The sequence below is a fragment of the Corticium candelabrum genome, chromosome 7, assembly GCF_963422355.1.
Source record: "Corticium candelabrum chromosome 7, ooCorCand1.1, whole genome shotgun sequence".
Taxonomy (NCBI): Eukaryota; Metazoa; Porifera; class Homoscleromorpha; order Homosclerophorida; family Plakinidae; genus Corticium; species Corticium candelabrum.
Window position 1 is genome coordinate 5349096 of NC_085091.1, and position 23327 is coordinate 5372422.

At 40.8% G+C, this 23327-nt stretch overlaps 4 protein-coding genes across 4 annotated transcripts; all 4 read right to left on the reverse strand.

The window, feature by feature from the left end:
• Window positions 1–6362: 6362 nt before the first annotated feature.
• LOC134182507 (fibroblast growth factor receptor 4-like) lies at window positions 6363–9781 on the reverse strand. Its single transcript, XM_062649909.1, has 10 exons — window positions 9537–9781; window positions 9364–9465; window positions 9191–9307; window positions 8927–9132; window positions 8698–8820; window positions 7048–7118; window positions 6951–6991; window positions 6792–6888; window positions 6630–6729; window positions 6363–6559 (listed from the first exon to the last, which is right to left on the reverse strand). The coding sequence occupies exons 1-10, from the start codon at window positions 9742–9744 to the stop codon at window positions 6503–6505; spliced, it is 1122 nt and encodes a 373-aa protein (XP_062505893.1). The 5' UTR covers window positions 9745–9781; the 3' UTR covers window positions 6363–6502.
• A 64-nt stretch (window positions 9782–9845) lies between these two features.
• LOC134182722 (uncharacterized) lies at window positions 9846–10510 on the reverse strand. The gene is made up of 2 exons (XM_062650155.1): window positions 10419–10510; window positions 9846–10359 (listed from the first exon to the last, which is right to left on the reverse strand). The coding sequence occupies exons 1-2, from the start codon at window positions 10486–10488 to the stop codon at window positions 9920–9922; spliced, it is 510 nt and encodes a 169-aa protein (XP_062506139.1). The 5' UTR covers window positions 10489–10510; the 3' UTR covers window positions 9846–9919.
• A 6427-nt stretch (window positions 10511–16937) lies between these two features.
• Window positions 16938–18455, reverse strand: LOC134182458 (uncharacterized). The gene is made up of 2 exons (XM_062649861.1): window positions 17410–18455; window positions 16938–17237 (listed from the first exon to the last, which is right to left on the reverse strand). The coding sequence occupies exon 1, from the start codon at window positions 18409–18411 to the stop codon at window positions 17800–17802; it is 612 nt and encodes a 203-aa protein (XP_062505845.1). The 5' UTR covers window positions 18412–18455; the 3' UTR covers window positions 16938–17237; window positions 17410–17799.
• A 9-nt stretch (window positions 18456–18464) lies between these two features.
• On the reverse strand, window positions 18465–22780 carry LOC134181733 (uncharacterized). Its single transcript, XM_062649002.1, has 2 exons — window positions 18559–22780; window positions 18465–18503 (listed from the first exon to the last, which is right to left on the reverse strand). The coding sequence occupies exons 1-2, from the start codon at window positions 22627–22629 to the stop codon at window positions 18465–18467; spliced, it is 4110 nt and encodes a 1369-aa protein (XP_062504986.1). The 5' UTR covers window positions 22630–22780.
• Window positions 22781–23327: the final 547 nt, after the last annotated feature.

A 23327-nucleotide genomic window follows, 5' to 3' on the forward strand; every position in this document is an offset into this window, starting at 1 on the left:
ATTGGAAACCCTTTCCTTCTTTCCGCCTTCGCTCTCATCAAGTGATAAAGAATAAGAAAAGCTGGACCGTCAGTTTTCGGCACTCATGGCTGGAAAAGTTCCCCTGGCTGGTGTACAGCAAACTCCTTGATGGAGGAATCTGTAAGTTCTGCATACTCTTCCCTGAGCAGCCAGGTAGAGGAGGCGCCAGGGGTGCATCAAGATAATATCCAAGCATTGTTGTGTCTAGTGCCAACCCTTCTGGTTCATTCTGATGTTGACCCAATGGAAGGAGTAGATGGAATGTTGCACTGGCAAACTGATCTTCCATTCACGAAGTCTCTAAGAAGTGAAGCGAGAGGGTGGCAGTCAGTATGGCAGGGCAAATACCAGAAAATGCAAGAAAAGAGGAAAAGAGGGCAAGAGTGCACGAAGGTCATACCCAACAACCTTCTCATGGCCTTGGGAGCGTGTGACTCTCAGATGTATCCAAATGTTCATCGTCTGTTATTGATAGCATGTACACTGCCTATCACAACTGCAGAAGCGGAGAGGTAATTTTCTCTACTGAGGAGACTAAAGACTTATGCAAGATCTACCATGGCAGAAGAGCGTTTTGCCGACCTAGCAGTTATCGCCATACATTACAAAAAGCGGGTACCAGTAGACGAAGTTTGTCACGCTTTTGTAGAAAATCACCCAAGGAGATTGTTCCTTCCGTCTTTGTTTGAAAGAGATATAACTGCCCCATAATTCAATTAACGTTTATGTAGCACTAGTATAGGCATGATGTTGCAGTTAGATTCTGTTAAACAGTTTTGCTGATTTAGGGTGTTTAGAGCATGCATGACACATGCATTGCTAAACATATGTTGCCATAGTTGTTGCCATTTACTCTAGCTAAGCTTTATGTAAGCTATTATTTGCACTTCTGCCAATACAAGCGTAATGACTGAAGGGGGCGTGGTCTATCCAAACCTGCAACCCCCTCTTTTGAAAAATCCTGGATCCGCACCTGGACTGACAACTACAAACAACTAGAAGCAGCCAAGAAACGACAAGCGTACTACTATGACAAGAAAGCGAAGAACAAACAATAATTGCAGACAAATGATAGAGTGAGAATAGAACCACTGCGAGGCACCGATGAATGGAAACAAGGAATAGTAAGCAAAGTTATCCCCAATAGATCATACGAAGTGACAACTACACAAGGTCAAACGTACAGACGAAACAGACTACATCTAAAGCCATCTAAGGAAACAATTTTGAGAAGATCAGGTAGTCAGCCAGTGAAGACACAATCGACCAGAAAGCCATAAATTCCCAAAGAACCAAAACAACCCAAGAGTCAAGATCAAACTCAGCAATGAAGAAACAGATACCAGCAATGACGACAACTACTAGAAGTGGACGAGTTAGCACTACGCCAAAGTATTTGAAAGACTATGGGTGCAATTATTAGCAAATATATAGTCTACTTAGAACGGTAAATCTAGAGTAGCAGCGGAGAGACGTTTCATTGTTTCAAACCTGTTTTATAAGAAAAGGGGATGTAAGGGGTAGAGTCTAAGCATGTCATACATATAATAAGATGATACTCAATTAGATAAATAGAGTTGCTATACTCACAAGACGGTGTACGTATATATACAGACGTGCGGCCTGCATGTTACACGCAGTAATATATCAAATCTTTATGTTTGAGTTGTTTGAGAGTAGGTAGCTTGCAGTCTGCTAACCTGTTTATATAGTAACAATGAAAAATTGTTATGAAATAGTCGTTTACTTGGTGTAGTTGGTCTACGATCAAGATGTAGAGGCCGTTTCTATTGTATTCAAGAACTCGGTGCTTAATTGTTCAAGATGATGGGACCGAAGCCTAGTAGAATCAAGAACGCTGTGCTCGCGCTCAAATAACATGCAAGAAGACAGGCTCACAAAGTTAAAAAATACGGGACTCATGATAAAGTATACTGGATTGCGTGTTCAACTACGTGAAAAAAGTTCAAGTAGACGGGCTGATGGCGAACGGTGGACCCGTATTTCGGGTTAGGGTCCCGTGTTCTTGAATTTTCCATGTTGCTTAGACTCGACAATCTGACCAATTGTTTCATACCACACCACTAGACACCACAAACTAAACCTACAAAGCCCCAGTTAGCCCCTTTGATCAATGACAACGCTATCAATGCTAAAAGAAAGTTCACACGAAGTCAAGCATGGTAAAACAGCATAGTACGCGAAGCAGTATCGTACAATGGATGTCGCCATTTTATAAGTTATCGCACGCCCGGATTCGGCGCAATTTCCCGGATGTTTATTAGTTCATGCACTAGATGCTAGTAAATGTAGTTTACAGCAATAATACAACACTATACTACTTAGCGACGTTCAATTGTACCACATGTTTCTGTCACATTTGATTGATCTTATCGAATAATTAGTTTTGTCCAAGATATTTTAGTGAAATAGATTTATCTATAAATATATAACGCTCAACCGTGAAATTGTCAAAGGTGATTGTATAGTGACGCTGCTGTGTGTGTACTGTCACCGCAACATTGAAAAGATAAAAAAACTGAAGCTGAAACTAAAACTAAAATGGCTCTGGCCGTCCAGAAGGATTTCACACGAACGTAATCAGTGTTGTACATGTCACTTAGCATAAATAATTTCTGCGAAAACCATCAGAGCTTACAACCGACATTCCTGTTTTAAGACGCTAATTGGCTTACTAATTAGAAGACGATTTCCGAAATAATTTTTACTATTCTTGTCAATACTATAGTTTCGCGCGCTTTGTAAGCTCACTGGTCTGGAAGTTCCAAGCTACATTAAATGGTCTACAGATTACACTACTATTAATTTAAAAGATAATTTGCGTAATCTGGAAAGACCGATATACAAATGTTCAATTTAAGCAAAACCTTTTCTGCACATCGTGCTTTCTTAAAGAAGTTGACGAGACATTTTAGATTTTTAAACCTAGACATAATATTTTGTTTTTTATTAATTATCCACATCAACATTTAGTTTAATTGCTGTTTTTGTATACATATTTACTGATACTCTATTTATTGAGGCTAATGTCTTGACACAATACATGATATGCAACACGAATGGGCAGCACGAAGATTCTATGTTTATGAAATAAAAATGGATAAATTAATATTAGAAACAAACAGTGTCGAATCTAACATTCTGTTTACTTACACAGACGTGTCGCAATATGATATGTGACATTGATGGCAGTGGTTGTAATGTTGATTGTTGTGTTGTATTGAATTGTTGGTTTTTTTCAGTAGCGCCTAAACCGGTTAAATTAACAAGTTGTTTAAGCTGAACTAGTTTACGAATTAACTGGTTTGTACTGCATTAAAACAGTTATATTGTAAACATAAACCGTTTTATTAAACCTACTTGACAATACGTTTAGCGAAGTGGTTTATGTCTAACTGTCACGTGACAGTAGCATACTTGTTTAGAAGGCTTCTGGTTTTGATGATATTGACTATTTTGCTTGGATAGGATTGCTTTAGAAGATAGAAAGATCGTTAACTAGGGATAGAAGTCAGCAGAGAAATAAGTTGGTGCCCTTTGTCATCGTCATGCAAATCCATACTATCAGATGCCGAATCAGTTACGTCCAACAGTTGCCCTGACTCGGTGAAGGAGCAGCCTAATACTTCAAAGTATGGCATTTTTAGACAGTTTGTTTTGAAGACCACGGATATCTACGTTGCTAGTGGAAATAGTAACTTTCTGGAAATGGTTTTGTTTTAAACTCGCTAAGCTAAACTGAGCTAAGCTAATATAATAATTTTAGGACATGATTTTTAAGTCTATTTAAAACCAAAGACAACTGCAATTATTTTTATTTGGAACGCTTTGCACTGGACACGATCTGGATGATCTGTGGGTGTATGGACGTGGCCTTTACTTAACGGTATGCCAACAATCAGCATGAACTCTCGCTTAGACAAGACTGTTTGTTGTTGGGAAACAGAGTAATTATAAAACCTTGTTCTAAATATCGCTTTTAACTTCAAGAGTTACATTATGAACAAATTGGTGCCAGTTGCATGAAGGCGTCCGTTGGTCAGAAGCCATTTTTGCTTAGATAGCACCATTAAACAGGAGGTTCGATCTTGTGCTAGTTGCAACTTATATCAGCATACTAGCATCGGCACCTTTGCGTCAATGAAGTTGGCTTTACAATCCGTAATATCGTGTCTACATCAATTTTGCAGAACTTACTATAAACCATTTCTTTCTCCTCACAGATGCTCATTTTAGATGGTTAGAAGTGGTTCAAATGCCATCAACAAACAATGTCACAACGACGATGAAATGATGAGAGTTGCTGCTTGTAGAACGAGTTATTTTGTTATACAAAGGATCAGTCTCTACGAGACACTGTTTATGTAATTGGTTAGCAGAAGGCAGGAATGATATAGTTTGTTTTTCTTTGGGAAAAATGAGATTATGACCTGGGAAATTTGACTGGATTCTCAGCGCCAAAAGTGCAAAATTTATTACACACTAACTAAACAGACTTTATCATCCTCACGATGGATTACAGTCTAGGTCACTTACTTCAAAAAGTAAGATTAGAAAATCTGACCGAATCATGTACTCACATAACAATCTGTACTATTATAGTAACATACTTTATGCAACTGTTCGGTTGTGCGAGCTAATGTTATCCTTAAATCGTAGCACCAGCATTCTATTCTAGTGTCTTCGTAAGTCACTTTTTAGCTTGAGTGACTATTGCAAAAGAACCATGAGATCAGACTCCCTCTTATGTAATACTGTATCACCACAGTTCCATCAGAATGCCAATACGCGTATAGCTAATTTGTTAGGTTAAGAAAATAGCGTAGTAGTCAGAGCAATCAACCAGGATGTGCAGAATCTATGAGTAGTTCTTGGACTTTGAAAGTGGACGTGATACTTAAGCGAACGGTTTGCCTACACATCTGAAAAGCATGAGCAATGACAGCTCCAATCCCCATGGAAGAGACATCAATGAGAAGCAGAGTGGTAAGGAAGGATCGTAATGAGTAAGCAATTCTGCTTAGACTAACCTTTGCTTCAATCACTGGAATCCGTACGCACATGCTGATGACCTGTTCCAAACAGCTGACTTTTGCAACAATTTCGACTTTTGCAAATCAATGGAAAATTGAGAATGAATGTTTCACACTTACTTTGTAAACTTGGAAACGATCGTAATTCTACTGTGTAGTAGGTGTGAAAGCATTTTGCACCTCTTCTACCTTCTCTCTTGCAGCTCCAGTACCAGCTTGCTGAGATTTGCTAGCCTAACTACTGCACGAAGAACTCCATTAACATACATTTGACTTTTGTTCTATGTAATATTGCTTGCAGATTCTGCAAGTGATTCTGATTAAACTCCTGTAACAAAATGTCATCCACATAACAGCATATTCCAGGAATAACATCCAGAATGTGTTTCGTAACACGTTGAACAGTTGCCAGTGCGCTGGCTACACGAAAACGTAAAAGGGTGTACTGATAAAGACCCTTGTGAGTGCTAATAATTAAGTTCTTTATGGAAATGGCGTACACGTTGAGCTGTTGGTTCGCATCTGCCAGATCCAACTTAGTGAGTTTTTTGCCTACTTATAGCTTACTATACAGATCTTCAAAATTGGGTAAGGGTAACTGCTCAACTTTTAGCACTAGTTTTCTAGATTGACCTTGTACACACTACAAATGCAAATCGATCTGTCTGCTTTTGAAACCGAAACTAAAGCAGAAGCCTATTCATTCACTTGTCATTATTGTTTTAATATTTTTATACCGACCAATTAGTGCAGCTCTTGTCCAATTGTAGGTCTCAATGAATAGGCCACAGCTTTAAACTATACATATTTGTTATTTAGCTTCTGGATCCACATCTAATGTGGCTTCATAATCACTCAATGTTTCCCAATTGTTGGGTAGAACAAATAATCTTACTGAGACGATAGCAGGCTGACACTTTGTGGTTGAGCCATAGTATAGAAACAAGGCAAAAAGGCGTAATAGGAAATGCGAATTATAAACTGAAACAGGCTGCGATATTAATCAGTTCTTGGCTTTAAATGACTTGTCTCCTTGTCTTCTATATAAATTTAGTACATCAATTTTTTTGCCTTCTGCTTTAGAGGTACATATATAACCAGCTATAGTACGGAGATACGTCGTTTCCCGAGGCCTTATCATAGAAGACAACTTTATATTCTCACACTTTCGTTTATACAATGGTAAATTTGTGATATAGTGTTATTATAAATTTCAGCATATAAACGAGGAAAGTCTGTAACACAAACACGCGCGCACGTACGCTTTCATGCACACAAACGCACGCTTATTTATCAGAATTCAAATACAACTCTTATAATAAATTAATTATTATATCCTACTAAAATTTCATAGAAAGAAACATGAATACTTAAGTTCATAAAGATTGTCGATTATGATCTATAGAATTGATTGACTATAAATACTACTAAAGGCAAGCTGGTTTGCCAGAGTCTATAAATTCGTGACCGACAGCTGGTGAATACTGCAAGACATAACACAACTTTTTAAGTAGAAAAATGACTTACTATAGACTTGTGAAGAGCAAATATTACTTTCGTTTCTTTTATCGAATCAGATAGCAATGTTATGAGAGTCACAAAAGTTGGCCTTTCACTTGCTTCAGCATTCCAACAACCAAGCATTATGGTATGACTAGAAAAGAATTGAGAAGTCTATCTTTAGGTCTCTAAAATGTACTAAACCATGGTCCTTACAGAAGACGAGGACAATTGACAGGACAGCTCATACGATAACCCTCAACGAGAAGATCATACAACCTTGAAATAGGAATACTAGGATATGGAGAACCACCTGCAATGTAATAGTTATCAAAGAATATTTTCAAGTACGCTGAAAATGTAATTAGTCAATACCAAGTGTAGCTATTTCCCACAGCACGATACCAAACGACCACCTTTTAAACAAGAGAGCCTATCACTATTGCTGTAAATATATATTGTGTACACTTACACATCACTAGCTTGCGTGTAGACTTTATGCATGATTGCCTCGGGAGACATCCATTTTGCCGGCATTTCGCACTATAGCAAACATGAACTTATAAGTATTATTGCGACCATGTTTAGATTATCATTCCCTGTCTATTACGTCGTTGCTTAAAATATTATAATTTTAATATTACGTAATATAATACTATTTGCGTAAAAACCACATTTTACTCAGATGGAAGAATGCCCTAATGGCTGTGTTTGTTCGACCTATTGCGCTGATACAGCCATGCAAAGAGACGTCAGTTGTACTTGTAACAATATAACATATTTCAAGAGAAGTACGTAGCTAGCCTTAATATACGGGAGTGCCTGTGGTCGGCGCATCCTTGAGCATCCGCACGGTTCTATCTTGTAAGCTGCTGCGCAGCCGAAACGCCTACTTCTGCTGAGACTCGCTTTCCGAGGGCAATAGTCATTATATATTATCTGTTTTAATATACGGGAAGTCTTAACCGTGGCTGGATTTTCAACGCGCATGCCTCAAACTTTGACTTGACACGTGATCACGGATATATGAAATATATTTATAACCCCAACATCATCCGATAGTTCTATGAAGTAATTAACATATAGACGTCGTTTCAAACAGCGTACGTTGCCGTTTAGTAACGATTTCAACTGCATCCCAACGCTCATGTTTGTCAGGCCCGCAGCAACCGTTTTTTTCTTGCGTTGTCGCCGTTTCTACGCAGATCCAAGCCAAAGTCATACGACAAAGTAGTTGCATATGTCGAATTGTTTTGTGCGTGTCGCAGCCCAGTTTCTTCTTCGTTGTAGTGCTGATATTGGCAAAACGTGACCAGGACTAGTGGGCGTTGCTTTCCCAGGAAATAGAGTGCTGGCTAGCAAAGACATCGACAACTCGCTTGAACAGCGTCGGGCCAGTGCCAAACTCAGCCGAAGTATAGTTCAGGTACATTCTAATGCGTTTGATGTACTGTAACGTTTGGCTTCGCAATCGTTTATCGTATACAAGATAGATGCAGACTGTTTGCAAATAGGGTCATTCTACTGCTAAATATGTTAGTAGTTGTGTTGGAGTACGTTTTACAATGTTTCTTGCTTTGCGAATAAGTCAGACTTTATGGGGATATACGGCCGGAAATAGAGCGGAAGTTTCCTGCATATAATATTGCGTTAATAAACGATTAAATGTTTTCGTTTAATGTGCACCTCAAGGCTACAAGTGAGCACACACACACACACACACACACACACACACACACACACACACACACACACACACACATACACACACACACACACAAACACACACACACACACACACACACACACACACACACACACACACACACACAGACAAAGAATACACACTCACACCTTCTTCACCTCTCAACACAAATACCAGCAAATATATACACTCATGCACACACACTCACACACGCACGCACCTGCACACAGAGTCACATGAAAACTATTGCAATTACACCTATAAAGAAAAACAGACACACATACCCACACTCACACACTCGTGCTCACGAAGGCACGCACACACACGGAGCAGAGGTCATAACCGGACTTAGTTACTTAATTAACGGCTATTAAAAACTGTTTCTCAAATATGATTACGTTCTTGCAGTGATCTTACCGCAGTCTTGCGACGATAGTAACCATGATATTTGACGTCTCTGGCCAATCCAAAATCGCTCACTTTGAGTACTTCGTTTTCAAACACCAAGACATTGCGGGCAGCAAGATCACGGTGGAGTATCTAAAACAAAATTCTAATATTTATACAGTGTGTGTGTGTGTGTGTGTGTGTGTGTGTGTGTGTGTGTGTGTGTGTGTGCGTGCGTGCGCGCGCGCATGTGCTTCACCTTTTTGCTGTTGAGGTAAGCCATCCCCTTTGCTATCTGCTCTCCAAACGTAAACATTTTTCTTTGTGTGATGAGTAAATTTTCCCCCGTTGTACTCTGATTAGTCGTAAGTGCACAGGACTGTCCCTCCACAACGTCTCTAGCAGATCGCAAATACGTCAACAGATTTCCAAGCTGAGCTCCCTCAAATATAAGCCACAGCGGTCCTGCAAAACGAATCATTTTAATGTACAATGTAATATCCAGTAGTAGAGATTTTCGAGCCTTCTTGCGAGCAAATGCCCAACAGTTTGACGACGTTGCTGTGGCTACCGATCTTAGCAAGAAGTTCTACTTCCACACACAGGCTGTGTTCACGGAATCCTGTCTCGTCTGCATTATCTGCAATACAGGGAATAGCGTTTCGTCTGATTGAACGTGCGCAGACATACTATTACCTTCAATAGTTTTGCACATTTTTACAGCGACAGTGATGTTCTCTCCTGGAGTTACGATACCACAGGCTCGCGCTCTATGAACTGTCCCAAAGTGTCCTTCTCCTGCAAGATGAAGATGCAAATATTTACTATTATGAAAAACATCTGCAGAGTATATATAGTTAATAACGCACCCAACTTTTCAAACAAATTCAAGTGATGTCGAGCAACTTCCAAGTGCTTGTATGAATCCAATATCACTCTGCACTCTTTTTTCAATAAACAATCTTTATTCTTAGAAGCAGCAACAACAGAACGTAAATGTCGTAGCCACCAATAATAGACGGTCAAGCTAACTGCTAAGATTAGAACGAAGACACCCGCAAGCAAAGCAACAATCATCTTTGCATCGGAATCGAGGGTTTCATCCGATCTCCCTAACTCGCTGTCTGCTAGACTTGCAGGCGAGCTGATTTTTGTTGAGGGAAAAATCCCATCTATATATCAACATTACACGCAATCAACATCAACAATCACTACGCCAAAACAAAGGTAGAACAAGATGTAATAATTAGGTTTAACCTTTTTCCGCTATGGTTGTTGTTGACTTAGTTGATTGTAACTCTGCTGATGTATTTTTCGCTGTTGTTGTTGTTATTATTGTTGTTGTTTTGGGGTAATTTGTCGATGGAATAGGCGAGGCTGGCAATACTGCAACCGTAACTGACACATTCTTAGAGCATTTAAGTTTGCTGAAATAATAAAATTTGCAGGCGTAAACACCGCTGAATGTCGAGTCTATATTTTGAAAGTGAAGACTTCTATCTGTGTGGTACGGAGATTCTTTAGTGCAAACAGGTCTTTGTTGTAGTTTATCGCAGACTTCAATGACTTTAGTTCCGAGTGTCCATTTTAATGTGTCATAGTTGGGATTGCTCCAAATACATTTTAGGACAACGTCGTCGCCGACTGAGACGTCAATTTTGTAAACATCTGATTCTTCACAAGGCTTAATATCTGCATTACAGATAGATAAGTTATGTTCGCGAGATATACTATTTCACAGTACGTGTTACCACGTTCTACGATCTCGCTTGAAGAGGGCGTCATTGCAGATAGAACGATGAGGAAAAGCGAAAGAGACATACTCGCTTTGTTCAATTACGTCTGCAATCAAAAAGGCTAAAATTAAAATTTGTACGACAACATTTGTAATAAAAGTAACAAGCAACAACAACAAACACCAATGACAGCAGTAGCTGGAGCAACAACATTAGCACGAGTATATAATTACTCGACAGAGTGATCTACACATAACTTCGCTGTTTGTCATGGTAAATGTTACTAAAGATATATTTACATTTCTCGCACTAAAACGTGAAATTTAGTCTAGTCAAATTAGATATTGTTGCTTGATCAGATAAATTATGATGATGAGTTTGTCGTCTTCATTACATGAACTATATGGCAATTATTGCAAGAAAAACAGGAAAAGCGTTCACAATTGCGCTATCGGCATGATAGATGTGCCGATTGCAAATATTAATTTCCAACCATAAATTGTGCGGAGTAATCACGCCAACAGTGGAATTCGAAAGCATATCCTGCCAGCGGCCTAAGCACAACACACACACACACACACACACACACACACACACACACACACACACACACACACACACACACACACACATTAATACAAACAAATATTTTTGTATTACGTGCTACATAAAAACAATTAAATTGAAAGTGGTCTATAAAATTCAAAATTACGTTTACCACACAAATTTCAGTAAATTTCCAAAGCATTAATAAGTTGCTTGAATAACAGAAATATTACCTCTTTCCCTTAAAATTCAAATACTACTTGACTATAATATTGTCTGCCTCAATGGCGAATTCAAGATATCCACGAAGTAGAAGCAAGTACCAATAGACTTGTGTCGTTAGTGAACGTCGTACAAAACGTCAAACAATCAATTTCTTTTGTTTCTTAGCTTTGATAATTAAATAAAAGGGGCTGATTCCCTAATGAATAAATACAGTCATAATAATTAAGGACATAACTGTTACATATAAACTATCAGTTGAAACGTTACAAAATTTATCAATTGCTAATGCTAGTAGAATTTCAACGATCTATCAATCAAGTTGTCTCCATAGTCACAGCACGCCTAGGCTATTTTAAACGAGGTTTTGCGACGGTTGGTGCACAATCGCTTCAAACATGCAGGGTACGCGAGGCTATGTAGATCGCAAACAGTTTGATGTGATTACATTCTAATTTTGTGAGTTCAAGATTATTTTGACAAATTTTGCTACCTCGGAGTGTTCAAATTTTGTTTGAAAAAAACGTCAAATACGCTTGTTAGCGTAACGGAGGTAAATATCTATCCATCACATTGTTGTGCCTTGTGTAACGAGTATTCGTGCCAAGTTTTACGATTTTGTTTCCTAAAATAATAGAAGAAGAAGTCTCGTTATGGCGTCCAAAAGTTCTTCGAGCAACCGCCGAGTGCGCCAGAAGTTCTCAGCAAGTTGCAAGGTTGGTTGCAAACATGCGAGTTAGCTATACGTAGACTACAGACACTGTTTCTACACTATAAGTATCCGTTTGAACTGAGAATGGCGCTTTCCACGAAACAGAAAGTAGTAGGTTTTTGAAGGTCAATCAATATTACAGGCCCATAAGCTGGGGGGAGACGGGGGGATTGGACAAACCACCCGCTGAATCGTGAAGGTCCGCTTTCGATCCAATGTATATATTACTGTGGCGTATAGTACTCAAAACTCGTCAAATTCTCTCTATTTCTTCATGCAATTTCTACATTTCTCGATATTTCTATATAATATGTTTGCAATAGTAGAGTGTATATATTTATAGAAAAGTGCTCCATGGACGCAGCCGGATAACTGCTTGTTCCGTATCTTATATACATGTAGTCGCAAACTGCTATCTACTACTTGTCACTCCTAAAGCAAGCAACCTTCTCTACTTCGAAAAGCAACTAGTGCCCTTGCGAAGCGGTGACTGGTTTCTTGTACTTTTGCTTTGTGCTGGCGTCCGTCTGGAGATCGTAACGTCAGAAAATGTTTGTTCCTCATGCGCTCGCAAACCGCTGCAATTTTGCGCTCCACGTTAACGCTAGCACGCAACCTTTTCTCACTTTGAAATAGCAACTGCATAGTGTTGTTTGCAGGTCCATGGCGTCTATGCGTTGTTGTTCGTCTGCATAGTTCGCAAAAGTTGACATTGCAAAAGAAAAGAGACGAAGAAGCTACTGTCCGGCTTGAAGCACAGCATAAGTGCCTGTCCACGGATCGCGAAAGCTTCTTCTAAATTGAAACTGTCGAAACAGCTGCAAGCGAATACTTGGTCACTTGTACAGAGCCACATATTAATCGGTATTTTTAGAATTCTCCGCCCAGAAAGCGAATTGTATGATGCCCCAATTATATATACGCCGGAAATTGTGTTAATTAACAAAATTTGTCCAAGCAAAGAATGCATGAGTTAATAAGCTAGTAAATATATATAATTCGAAAAGCTAAGATGTAATATGCATGTGACATCATTGGTCCATTTTGGTGTCCTAGGCACTGCCCACTTCTAAAGCCAGGCTTCGGGCCTGTATTAATATGAAATAATAAATAGAATATACGGTCAATGATAATATACTTGCACTCCTGATGCGATTCTGGAAATTCACAAATACTTTGGCTAATGTGTAACCCAGACATGCATGATATATACAGGCATGCTTACTAATGCCAATGAATGAGATGGAGTTGATCGTGTTCCTTGACAGAAGCGTGTTCAGCATTCCCGCCATTCCGGTGCGGGCGATATAATTTGAGTTAAGAGTTAGGGTAAGCGTCGGTGTAGGCAAGTGCCGTGTGACAACTAAACCCATCATGGCGACGCTTATAACGCATCGCTTACAGTTACAACAGTTTCTTACAGATCTAGACACACACAGTTTGGCACTGATTGATGGCTACATTGACATGGAACCCCATTTCGTGACTACACGACAGTGATTGCTGCAACATTAACTGTAGAGCCTTAACCAAATTTTTGACGACCATAGACGTTATCAAGACCACGGTTTAGCAATTGAAAAGTTTTTCAAAACGGCTCACAGTTTTAAACGTTGCCTATATACAGCTACTAGTTTCTCGACACGGCGTTTCCAGGGTAACATTAGACAGGTGCAGCTAGGGTTGCGCATTCTTAGATATCTTACGAATTAATTAAAAATCAATTATTAGCCAGATGTACGCAAATTAGTATGTTGTTGTATGGGTATCCCGTTCTAATTTATTATGAAGTGTATCTTTGAAAAATTATCAGCCAGACAGAATTCTCATGAAGACTTTCATTAAGAGTTCTATCCCGGTCAATGCTATTCCGTTTAGAGGCTATTGATTGCCATATATATATATATATATATATATATATATATATATATATATATATATATATAGTCTGCTTCATAATTACAAGGACATTGCTGTCAAAACACACTTGTACTATTAGATTGTAAATTATATCTTAGGCAATAACTGAAATCTTTCAATTGTGACAATACTAGATGTAAACGTAATCGCACTAATCTATATTTTGTTTTTAGTTAAGAATTAGGAATTCTGAACGTACTACGCACGACCTAAATGACGTAACACATTAATTAACAACCAGTTTTGTTTGTCCTGTTTCCACTTCTCCTAGAGAGTTGAATTTTGCAAACTTATGTCAATGAAGTTGCTATTCTATTGCATAAATCATAGACGTTTTACTTACTTTTGCTCAAGAGAGAGGAAGAGTGGACTCAACTTCAGAACACAGGATTTTAGCGCATGTTGCTCCAATTTAAAATTGGGAATCTTATCTGACAGTTTTAGGCATTGTACTATTAGAAAGGTTGTTGCTTATCTTTTCAGTAAAAGAATAAGCGTAAGAAAATTGCAAATAACCTCTAAAAGTTAGAAAATGTAAATAATTAGCCATTTTCGGGAGTTTTCAAATAGTCAACCTACGCGAAATTTTTCAGCTGCCAAAAACTCTAGAATAAAAACCGCAAAATTTCATGTCGTCAGCTAGTCTCTTTTCAGCGGAATTCATTTTACAAGTTTGTTTCTGTTCGCTCGTCCGCTGTAAGTTACTGTAATGCCAAGAGGAAACAGGTCAGTCCCATTACCAGAGGAAGATCGAAGTGCTGCATTCTGTAGGCCATAACACTCGCCATGTTGGAGTGCAAGTGGGAAGAACGAAGACAGCAGTTCATCAATGCCTGCAGAGGCTGTCATAGGTAGCAGCGACTATACAACACGTACGTCCTAGTAGAAAAATTAAAAAAATCGCACTTCAGGACAGCATGTTAAAGCGCCTTGCTATTGAGAACAGGCAATAGACGTCGAGACAGCTACCCTTTCAGCGGCATCGTAAGGCTGACGTTGCTATTTCCTTAAGTACATTTAGAAGAAGACTGCATGAAAGTGAGCTGCATTCTTGGAGGCTGCGCAAGAAACCGCTGCTACGAGGACCGTAGCTTGGCTTTAGAGGTGGGCGTTGCGTAGTACACCAAATTGAACTAATGACGTCATATACATGTTACTTTTAAGCCTTTCAAATTATATATATATATATATATATATATATATATATATATATATATATATATATATATATATATATATTTACTAGCTGATTAGCCCATTCTTCACCTTCTTCTAATATACTGTATAATATACTGTATAATATACTGTACAATATACTGTATAATATACTGTACAATATACTGTATAATATACGGTATGGTATACTGTATAATGTACTGTATAATATACTGTATAATACACTGTATAATATACGGTATAATATACTGTATAATGTACTGTATAATGTATAATGTACTGTTTAATATACTGTATAATATATTGTATAATATTATGTATAACATAATGTATAATATATTATATACCATACTGTATAATACACTGTATAATATAGTGTATAATTTGCTGTATAATTAACTGTACAATATACTGATAATATATTTTACAATGTACTGTATAACATACTGTATAATATAGTATTTAACATACTGCATAATACACTGCATATTATACTGTATAATATACTGTATAATATACTGTATAATATAGTCTATAATATACTGTATAATATAATGTATAATATACAGTATAATATACTATATACTATATTGTATAATATTATGTATAACATACTGTATAATGTATTATAGATCATAATGTATAATACACTGCATAATATAATGTATAATATAGTATATAATTTACTGTATAATAAACAGTACAATATATTGTATAATATACTTTGCAATATATTGTATAATATGCTGTATAATATAGTCTACAAGATCCAATGCCCGGCTTCGCCCGGGTGGGGGGGGGACAACATATGCCAGGTGCTTCTCCTTTCCACTTCACAGCCCCGCAGTTGACACACACGTTTTTCATAGAGCCAGTAGAACATGGAAGTGGAGGAGAAACAGGTCGCCTTTATAGGTAGAGATTATAGCATTAATGACAGACAGACAGACAGACAGACAGACAGGTCGCCTTTATAGATAGAGATTACAGCAGAAAGTATCTAAAAATGTGTTTGATGGTTGGAGAGGCAGAGGGGGTGTAGCCAGGTCACGTACAGTTTGTATAGAGAACCGTTTACTGTCACTAATTAGACGTGGTGTAAGTGCTTTTACAGTTTAGTAGCAGCCACACAGAATTCTCATTCATAGTTATGTCCCGTTCTATTGCCGTTTCTAAAATTCCATTGATTTTTGGATTAGCAATTGGTTGAAACCATTTCAACTTGGATGTTGCTGCCGTTGCGAGACACAGGTGTATCGAACTTGGCATCTATTCGACACGTGTCCAGTTTCAAAAAATCCCTTTGATTGGACTATTGATCCCGTTGAAGCCATTTCGACAGTCCCGTTGCGGAGAACAGGTGTATCAAACCTGGCATCTATAATTTCGACGTTTTTCCTGTAACGTGCAAGTCACGTGCAATACTTACCCGGATAATCTGTTCCCCGTATATAACGAAAGCCGACTCTCTAAATTTCGACAGTCCCGTTGAACGTCGTCTCTTCGAAGACGTTGCTGGCCTTTCGGGGATCAGGTGCATCACGCACGGCAGCTCTTCGATTCTCGTAAACTGGCAAACTACTGTGGGCGTATTGTTTCAAGACCCGGATATCATCAAAAATATCTTCTGTTTCCCGACGTCGCCCACAATAAACGACACGCTCGGCTCGTACCGTCCGACGTCGGGAACGGGCAGTCTAAATTCAGTGGAGATACGATGCGCTGTTCCGGAGATATTCGCGTGCGAGCGGAAGCGACTGCGATCGGCCGGAAATGGCGTCGTCGTTGGAGAAGTCAGGAAGACGACCACAGTCTCACTTTCGACCCGAATGAATTCGGCGTGCGCGATCCAAATTCGGCCGAGGTCAGACTCGCCGTTTTTGAGAAACGCTCTTACGGACGGACAGACAGACAGACAGACAGGCAGACAGACACCTCTCCTTTATATATATACAAGCTCCAATGCCCGGCTTCGCCCGGGGGACAACACCCGGGGGACAACACCCGGGTAATAGTTTAATGACACAAATTATTGATTTGCAGACACTGTTTGCTATTAATGACAGACAGACAGTACAGAAAAACACACAAACAGACAGACAGGTCGCTTTTATAGGTAGAGATTACAGCAGAAAGTATCTAAAAATGCGTTTGATGGTTGGAGAGGCAGAGGGGGTGTAGCCAAGTCACGTACAGTTTGTATAGAGAGATCTTTGTAGATTTCCAAACTCTCTGGTCTAGAGTGTTGGTTATCATCCCTGTGCAAAAAAAGTTGCAATCACAGCACAAACCAATTACACTAACTTATGCCCTTGTCAGTGCAACCCAAGCCAGACCACGTGGAGGTCAGGGCATATACTGGCTCAAAAAATTGGTTGAGACATGCTCAACCTGGAGCTCTCGCTCCGGTGGTATTTGAACGTTATGTACCTGCTTGATGTCTTCAGCATAGGTCTCTTTGAGAAATTGATGCATCACCAGCTGCTGCAGCCGCCAAAACGGTCTACTTTGTCCTGTTTGTTGCTGTGTGATACATATTGTCTACCTACCTTTTAGTGCATTATTGTAGTGTTTTGTCTGTTTAGTCGTTAGTCATTAATGTTTATCTAATTGACCATGTGTGCATGATTAAAAGCGGTGTCTTGAATGTTCAGTTGGGCTGAATTTACAGCCATGCAAAGGCACAGTCTGAGATGTCATGGAGTGCTTGCACACTCCTATTAACAGTCAACCTCTTCTAAGCTAACCCTGGTTCAGTCGCTGTTGGCCAGCATCATAGGTGATGTTGGCCATGAATGCCTGCAGTGAATATAAAGATGATCATCTTGTCGACAGCACTTCCTGGTACACTACGTTTTTGGTTTTTCCTTCTTTTGCCAAGAAAGTTAGTCCATGTTTGGAGGCAACTCTAGAAATGCCAACATAAAGCTGTCCATGGCTAAAGGATGGCTCGTGTAGATCTAGCCCTGCCACAGCTAAGGTCTGCCCTTGTGCCTTGTTAATAGTCATAGCAAAGCAGACCTTAACTGGAAACTGAAGTCGTTTGAATTCAAATGGTAGTCCAGTATCACTGGGAATTAGTGGTATCTTTGGCAGATACACGTCCTGGGCTTTATGCGGTCCAGTAGCAATAGTTGCTTCCAGACAGTTGTTCATCATTCTCTTTAGTATAAGACGTGTGCCGTTTGCAATCCCAGGAGCCAGATTTCGAACAACCATTAGAGGAATTCCCACCTTTAGAGCCAGTTTATGAGGAGGCATACCAGCAGGTTCCAGGGAGTTAAGAAACTCCGAGGGATAGTGTACTGCATCATCATCTCTGACCGTATCAATTGATTTATAGATCTTTATCTCTCCAGGAAACAGCTGAAGCATCTCCCAGTTAATATCACGAATGGAGACATTGTGTGGTGCGAGAATAGCTCGTTGCATTAGCCATTCGAAGTCTTGGTAGTGATGTTGCAAGTTTGGGTACACTCGCTCTATCAAGGTCTGAGGAGAGTCGGTAACTGTGCCAAGATCTTCTGGAATGAAGATGATATGACGTCCTTCAACTACCGGTATATGACCGTTCCCAACTCGCAGCAAGAGACTTGCAAACTCAGCAGCGTTGGCGTCACCGTAGAGATAAGCTCTCATGTTAGTTGTCAAAGAATGTGTTTCTACGCGTTGCCATAAATGTGATGACTTGATGCAGGCATCAATTTCATTGGCACGTGTACCTCCTCGAATGACTGGTAATGTCTGACGAAAGTCCCCAGACAGGACAACTAAGATACCGCCAAATGGTCTTGAGGACTGCCTTAGGTCTTGTAATGTGCGATCTAAAGCCTCAAAAGCTAGTTTGTTAGCCATGGTTGCCTCGTCCCAAAATATAACGGCACATTCCTGTAGGAGTGTAGCCTTTGATGAACCTCGCTTGAGGTTGCACATAGGAAGGTCTGTGGTCATGAGATTAAGCGGTATCTTGAATGTTGAATGTGCTGTCTTCCCATTTGATAGTAGCTGTGCCGCAATGCCACTGCTGGCGACAGCAAGGGCGACAAATCCTCTTGATCTGAGGCGTGCCAGGGAAAGGTTAATCAGGTAGGTTTTACCTGTGCCACCTGGGGCATCAATAAAAATAATCCCTCCTTGCCCATGGTCCACCATATCTGTAATGCGAAGGTCAATGTTGCGTTGGTCAATCGTCAAATTCGTTTCATTTTCGTCTACAAATTGTTGCAGTGCTTCTCTGTCATAAGATTTTTCTCTAAGTAGGTCAACTGTCAGTCTGTCTTCATGTCCCCTGTTTACAGGCGGCAGTCCGTACTCTTCAAGTTTCTGTCCACTCATCTGCTGTACTAATTCCTGTAGTCGAAAGAGACACTCGTTGTACATATCATCACTATAGTCCATGTCAGGCTGTCGAGCTTCCCTCCTACACTGATGCAGTATGTCATCAGTCATATCATTTCGATATGCAGACCATATGGCAAGAGGGTCAGCAACATCACACGTGGTCAATATAACAGCAAACAGAGCACGTAGTGTAGATGCTCCGGCTCGCATGGCTGCCTCTTGCATGGCCATGGCCCAATGCAAGTCTTCTTCCAACAAACCCATGCAGTTACATGCTTCGCGAAAAGTCTGGCACTTTCGTGCATCAATCGTAAGCAAGTCATCAAAAGAGCAAGGTCCCCGCTTATGGTGAAGCAGAAGGCGTAAAAAGAAGCATTCCTGTTGCTTAGGATGCACGGCGTACACTCGACCAATGACCTCACTTTTTTTAAATGAAGTTATTTGACCATCACTGTAAACAGCTGTGCCAAGCCTTCGAGGGTTCCACGTTTTGGTGCCTGAATGAAATGTAAAGTACTCGGGCACATTTACATAAAGCAAATTTTGAACAAACCTCTGGTCGGGCGTAGCAAGCTGGTCAAGATCTGGACGATACCGAGCGCAGAGATCAAAAAAAGCTGTCAACGTGGTTTTAGGTGGACGTTGAGCAAGAGCAACAGCATTTTGATCATTGTAAACAACCCTCTGCCCATTTAGTAGGTGGACATGAAGGTTTGTCACTGCTGGATGACGATCGTGAATGGTAAAGTTCAGTATTCTCCAGCAAGCTTCACTGCAACTGACGTATCTTGCTGTCTGGTACAGATCTATTTCATCGATAGGTTGGGATTTTTCTAGCGAAAAAACTGCCATGTCCCTGCCCTTGTTGACATACTTTAGGACATACTTGATAGACTTGACACTTGTACAAAGCTCTACGTTGATATGACAGGCAAACATTCGGCAGAGGTAGGGAGAGTAAGGTACTACCCATCGATTGTCTATACAGACATCGTTACCTTTGATCTTCTTTATTCCTTGATGGCCACAATCATCGGGTTTACGTCGTCGATATAATGGATAACCATCATGGCCGCTCTGAGTATCACTTTTAAACTCTTTCGGGTAACGTTTCGTGCATGCTCCATCTCGCATGCAGGGTGAGTGCTTGTCCATGCGACCGCAAGGGCCATGAATCATGTTTGTCATGACTATATCAAACAGCACCTTGTCAGAGTTAGGGTCAGGCAACTCAGCGGAAATAGCGGCATCGATGTCATCAGCATGAATGCTGTGCTCTGCAGGTAACCAAACTAAAATATGAGCATGTGGCAGACCACGTTTCTGCCATTCAATGGAACACAGGTATGCAATAGTCTTGCCGAAGATGCAGTGCTTGGTCAACTGTTTGATGAGTTCCTTTCTTTTTAGGTTAAAGACACGTGCAATTAGGTCTGGACGATGTTGTGCTGTCTGCATGGGCAGCAGTTCATCAGTGATTTCTTTCCAGCCGGGATTGCACGTCATTGTGATAAAAAGAGAAGGCCTACCAAACTTTCTAACATAGCACATGGCATCCTGTGTACGTTCATGCATGTACCGTGGTCCTCCAGTATAGGAGCTAGGTAAGATCACCGTCTTACCGATGTTTGTTGGATCTCCATCACTTGCCAGAAGTGCATCTCTCAACTCACCATATTGTTCAGCTCGAAGTTTTGTTTGCTCTCGCCGAAGGAAGCACAGCCGTTCGGTCTCTATTTTGGCGTACATGTCAACAACATATTGTTGCATCAGTCTCTGACACCGTAGCAAGATGTTAAAGTCTGCACCACCTCGCATCATCAGTCGATACGCATAATGTTTCATCGCAGATACTTTGTACTGGTTTGGGACTGGTTGGTCAGGAAAATAGTATCCATCATCTCCATGTGGAAGTATGAGAGGATACTGCAAAGCATCATAGCTGCGATGAGTTTCAGCTATTCTTGTAAGGCTGCCATCAGACTTACGAAGGACAATGTCTCTCTTTCCATGTTCTTCTGTGACCATAAGCACAGCTACCTCATCACACATTGGAGCATTAAACCGCCCTCTGTGTTCTCTAGGAGGCCTCTTGTCAGCATGAATCACAACCTTGTACTGCTGATCATATTCACGGAGAACGTCTTTGGCTAATTTAAAACTCTGCACATACCTATTGATGGCATGAAGCATGTTTTGTAAACCCTCAATGATATTTATCCTCAAACCAGGAACAATGCCTTGTCTTACTTGTATCTCTCTCTCCACATCACCCAAAAAGTAGATTTGAGCAAATTTGGATTCTTCATTAGGCAAAGGGCACAGGCTTCCAATGAGGTGGTACACTTGACCTTGCACTTTGAAGCAAGGATTCCATCCATGTGTTTCCTTAATTTCATTGCAACCCATTGATGTCATCTGAAAAGCTGAATTGTACTTGCGAATATTTGTAAGGAAATGCCTAGACGTTTCTGAGTCACCTAGAAGCAATGATTTTAGCAAGAGCGGTGGATCTTGCAGAGTTGCCAGTTTCACTTTTCCGCTACTGCAACACATGCCAGGTGCTTCTCCTTTCCACTTCATAGCGCCGCAGTTGACACACACGTTTGTCATAGAGCCAATACAACACGGAAGTGGAGGTTGTGCTGCATCATAGTTCAGAGCTGGTGGAATATTCGGTTGCTGTCGCACTCTTGTTGCAGTATGTCTTTCTCGATCACTGTGAAGTCGTCGCTGTCTAGCTAGCTCATCTTCCGCTGCACGCGCTGCAGCAGTTCTGTTGCAGTGGGCGGCCAATCGTTCTTGTCTGGCTAGCTCATCTTCCGCTGCACGCGCTGCAGCAGTTCTGTTGCAGTCGGAGGCCAATCGCTCGTGTCTGGCTAGCTCATCTTCCGCTGTACGCGCTGCAGCAGTTCTGTTGCAGTCGGCGGCCAATCGCTCTTGTCTGGCTAGCTCATCTTCCGCTGCACGCGCTGCAGCAGTTCTGTTGCGGTCGGCGGCCAATCGTTCTTGTCTGGCTACAATGTGTTCATCTACGCGAGTTCTAGCAGTGGTATCACGATTAATCTGAAGTCGTCGCTGTCTGTCTAACTCGTTTTCGTTCGCGCGAGCCGTAGCGCTTCTGTGTCTGTCGCTGTCTAGTCGCCATTGTCTAGCTGCCTCACCTTGCTCAGCACGCGCTCTCGCCACTCTATCTCTACCGGAGTCCAAACGTTGCCGTCTCGCTACTTCGTCTTCTTCTAAACGTCTCCGTTTTTGACTGGCTGCAGCTGCCGATGAAAAAACTGTCTTTCGTCTCTTCGGAGGCATTGTAAAAACGACGCAAAATGTCGCGTATACACTTGGAAATCCTATATTGCGCAGCTAGTAGACTGTAATGTTTTGGCGACAGTAGAGTGTAATGTTTTGTCAGTAACCGTTTACTGTCACTAATTAGCCGTGGTGTTACTTCACTAAAGGCATATCAAGTGCGTTGACATCTGTGACGTTTGCTATTAATTAAGATAACGTAAGATTATCGGCAGTGCGAAAGATCCTGTACAGACATCGGCACTTCTCTCCGCTGCAGGGAGTGCATACTGTCCGATGTCAGGAACGGGCCGGTAAATTCGGTGTAGATACGTAGTGATTAGTTGAAGTCACGTGCAATACTTACCCGGATAATCCGTTCCCCGTATATAACGAATGCCGACTCTCGTCATTTCGACAGTCCCGCTGAACGTCGTCTGTTCGAAGACGTTGCTGGCGTTTCGGGGAAGAGGTGCATCAAACACGGCAGCTCCGTATCTAACGAAGTCACGACGCGTACCGACTGTCGTCATTTCGACGGTCCCGCTGAACGTCGTCTGCTCGAAGACGTTGCTGGCGTTTCGGGGAACAGGTGCATCAAACACGGCAGCTCTTCGACGGTCGCAGACTGGCAAACGACTGTGTGCGTATTTTTTCGAGACCCGGATATCAGCAAGAATATCTTCCTTTTCCCGACGTCGCCGGCAATAGACGACACG

What these genes read in the sequence shown, in the direction of transcription:
- LOC134182722 (XM_062650155.1), bottom strand. Translation starts at nt 10,488, where the DNA reads ATGTCTCTTTCGCTTTTCCTCATCGTTCTATCTGCAATGACGCCCTCT. An exon ending in AAGCGAGATCGTAGAACGTG is followed by an intron (nt 10,360 to 10,418) that starts GTAACACGTACT and finishes TCTGTAATGCAG; the next exon opens with ATATTAAGCCTTGTGAAGAA.
- LOC134182507 (XM_062649909.1), bottom strand. Translation starts at nt 9,744, where the DNA reads ATGATTGTTGCTTTGCTTGCGGGTGTCTTCGTTCTAATCTTAGCAGTT. An exon ending in GAATTTGTTTGAAAAGTTGG is followed by an intron (nt 9,466 to 9,536) that starts GTGCGTTATTAA and finishes TTCATCTTGCAG; the next exon opens with GAGAAGGACACTTTGGGACA. An exon ending in GGGCATTTGCTCGCAAGAAG is followed by an intron (nt 9,133 to 9,190) that starts GCTCGAAAATCT and finishes TTCGTTTTGCAG; the next exon opens with GACCGCTGTGGCTTATATTT.
- LOC134182458 (XM_062649861.1), bottom strand. Translation starts at nt 18,411, where the DNA reads ATGCAACGAGCTATTCTCGCACCACACAATGTCTCCATTCGTGATATT.
- LOC134181733 (XM_062649002.1), bottom strand. Translation starts at nt 22,629, where the DNA reads ATGCCTCCGAAGAGACGAAAGACAGTTTTTTCATCGGCAGCTGCAGCC. An exon ending in TTGCAAGTCTCTTGCTGCGA is followed by an intron (nt 18,504 to 18,558) that starts GTTGGGAACGGT and finishes TCTTCATTCCAG; the next exon opens with AAGATCTTGGCACAGTTACC.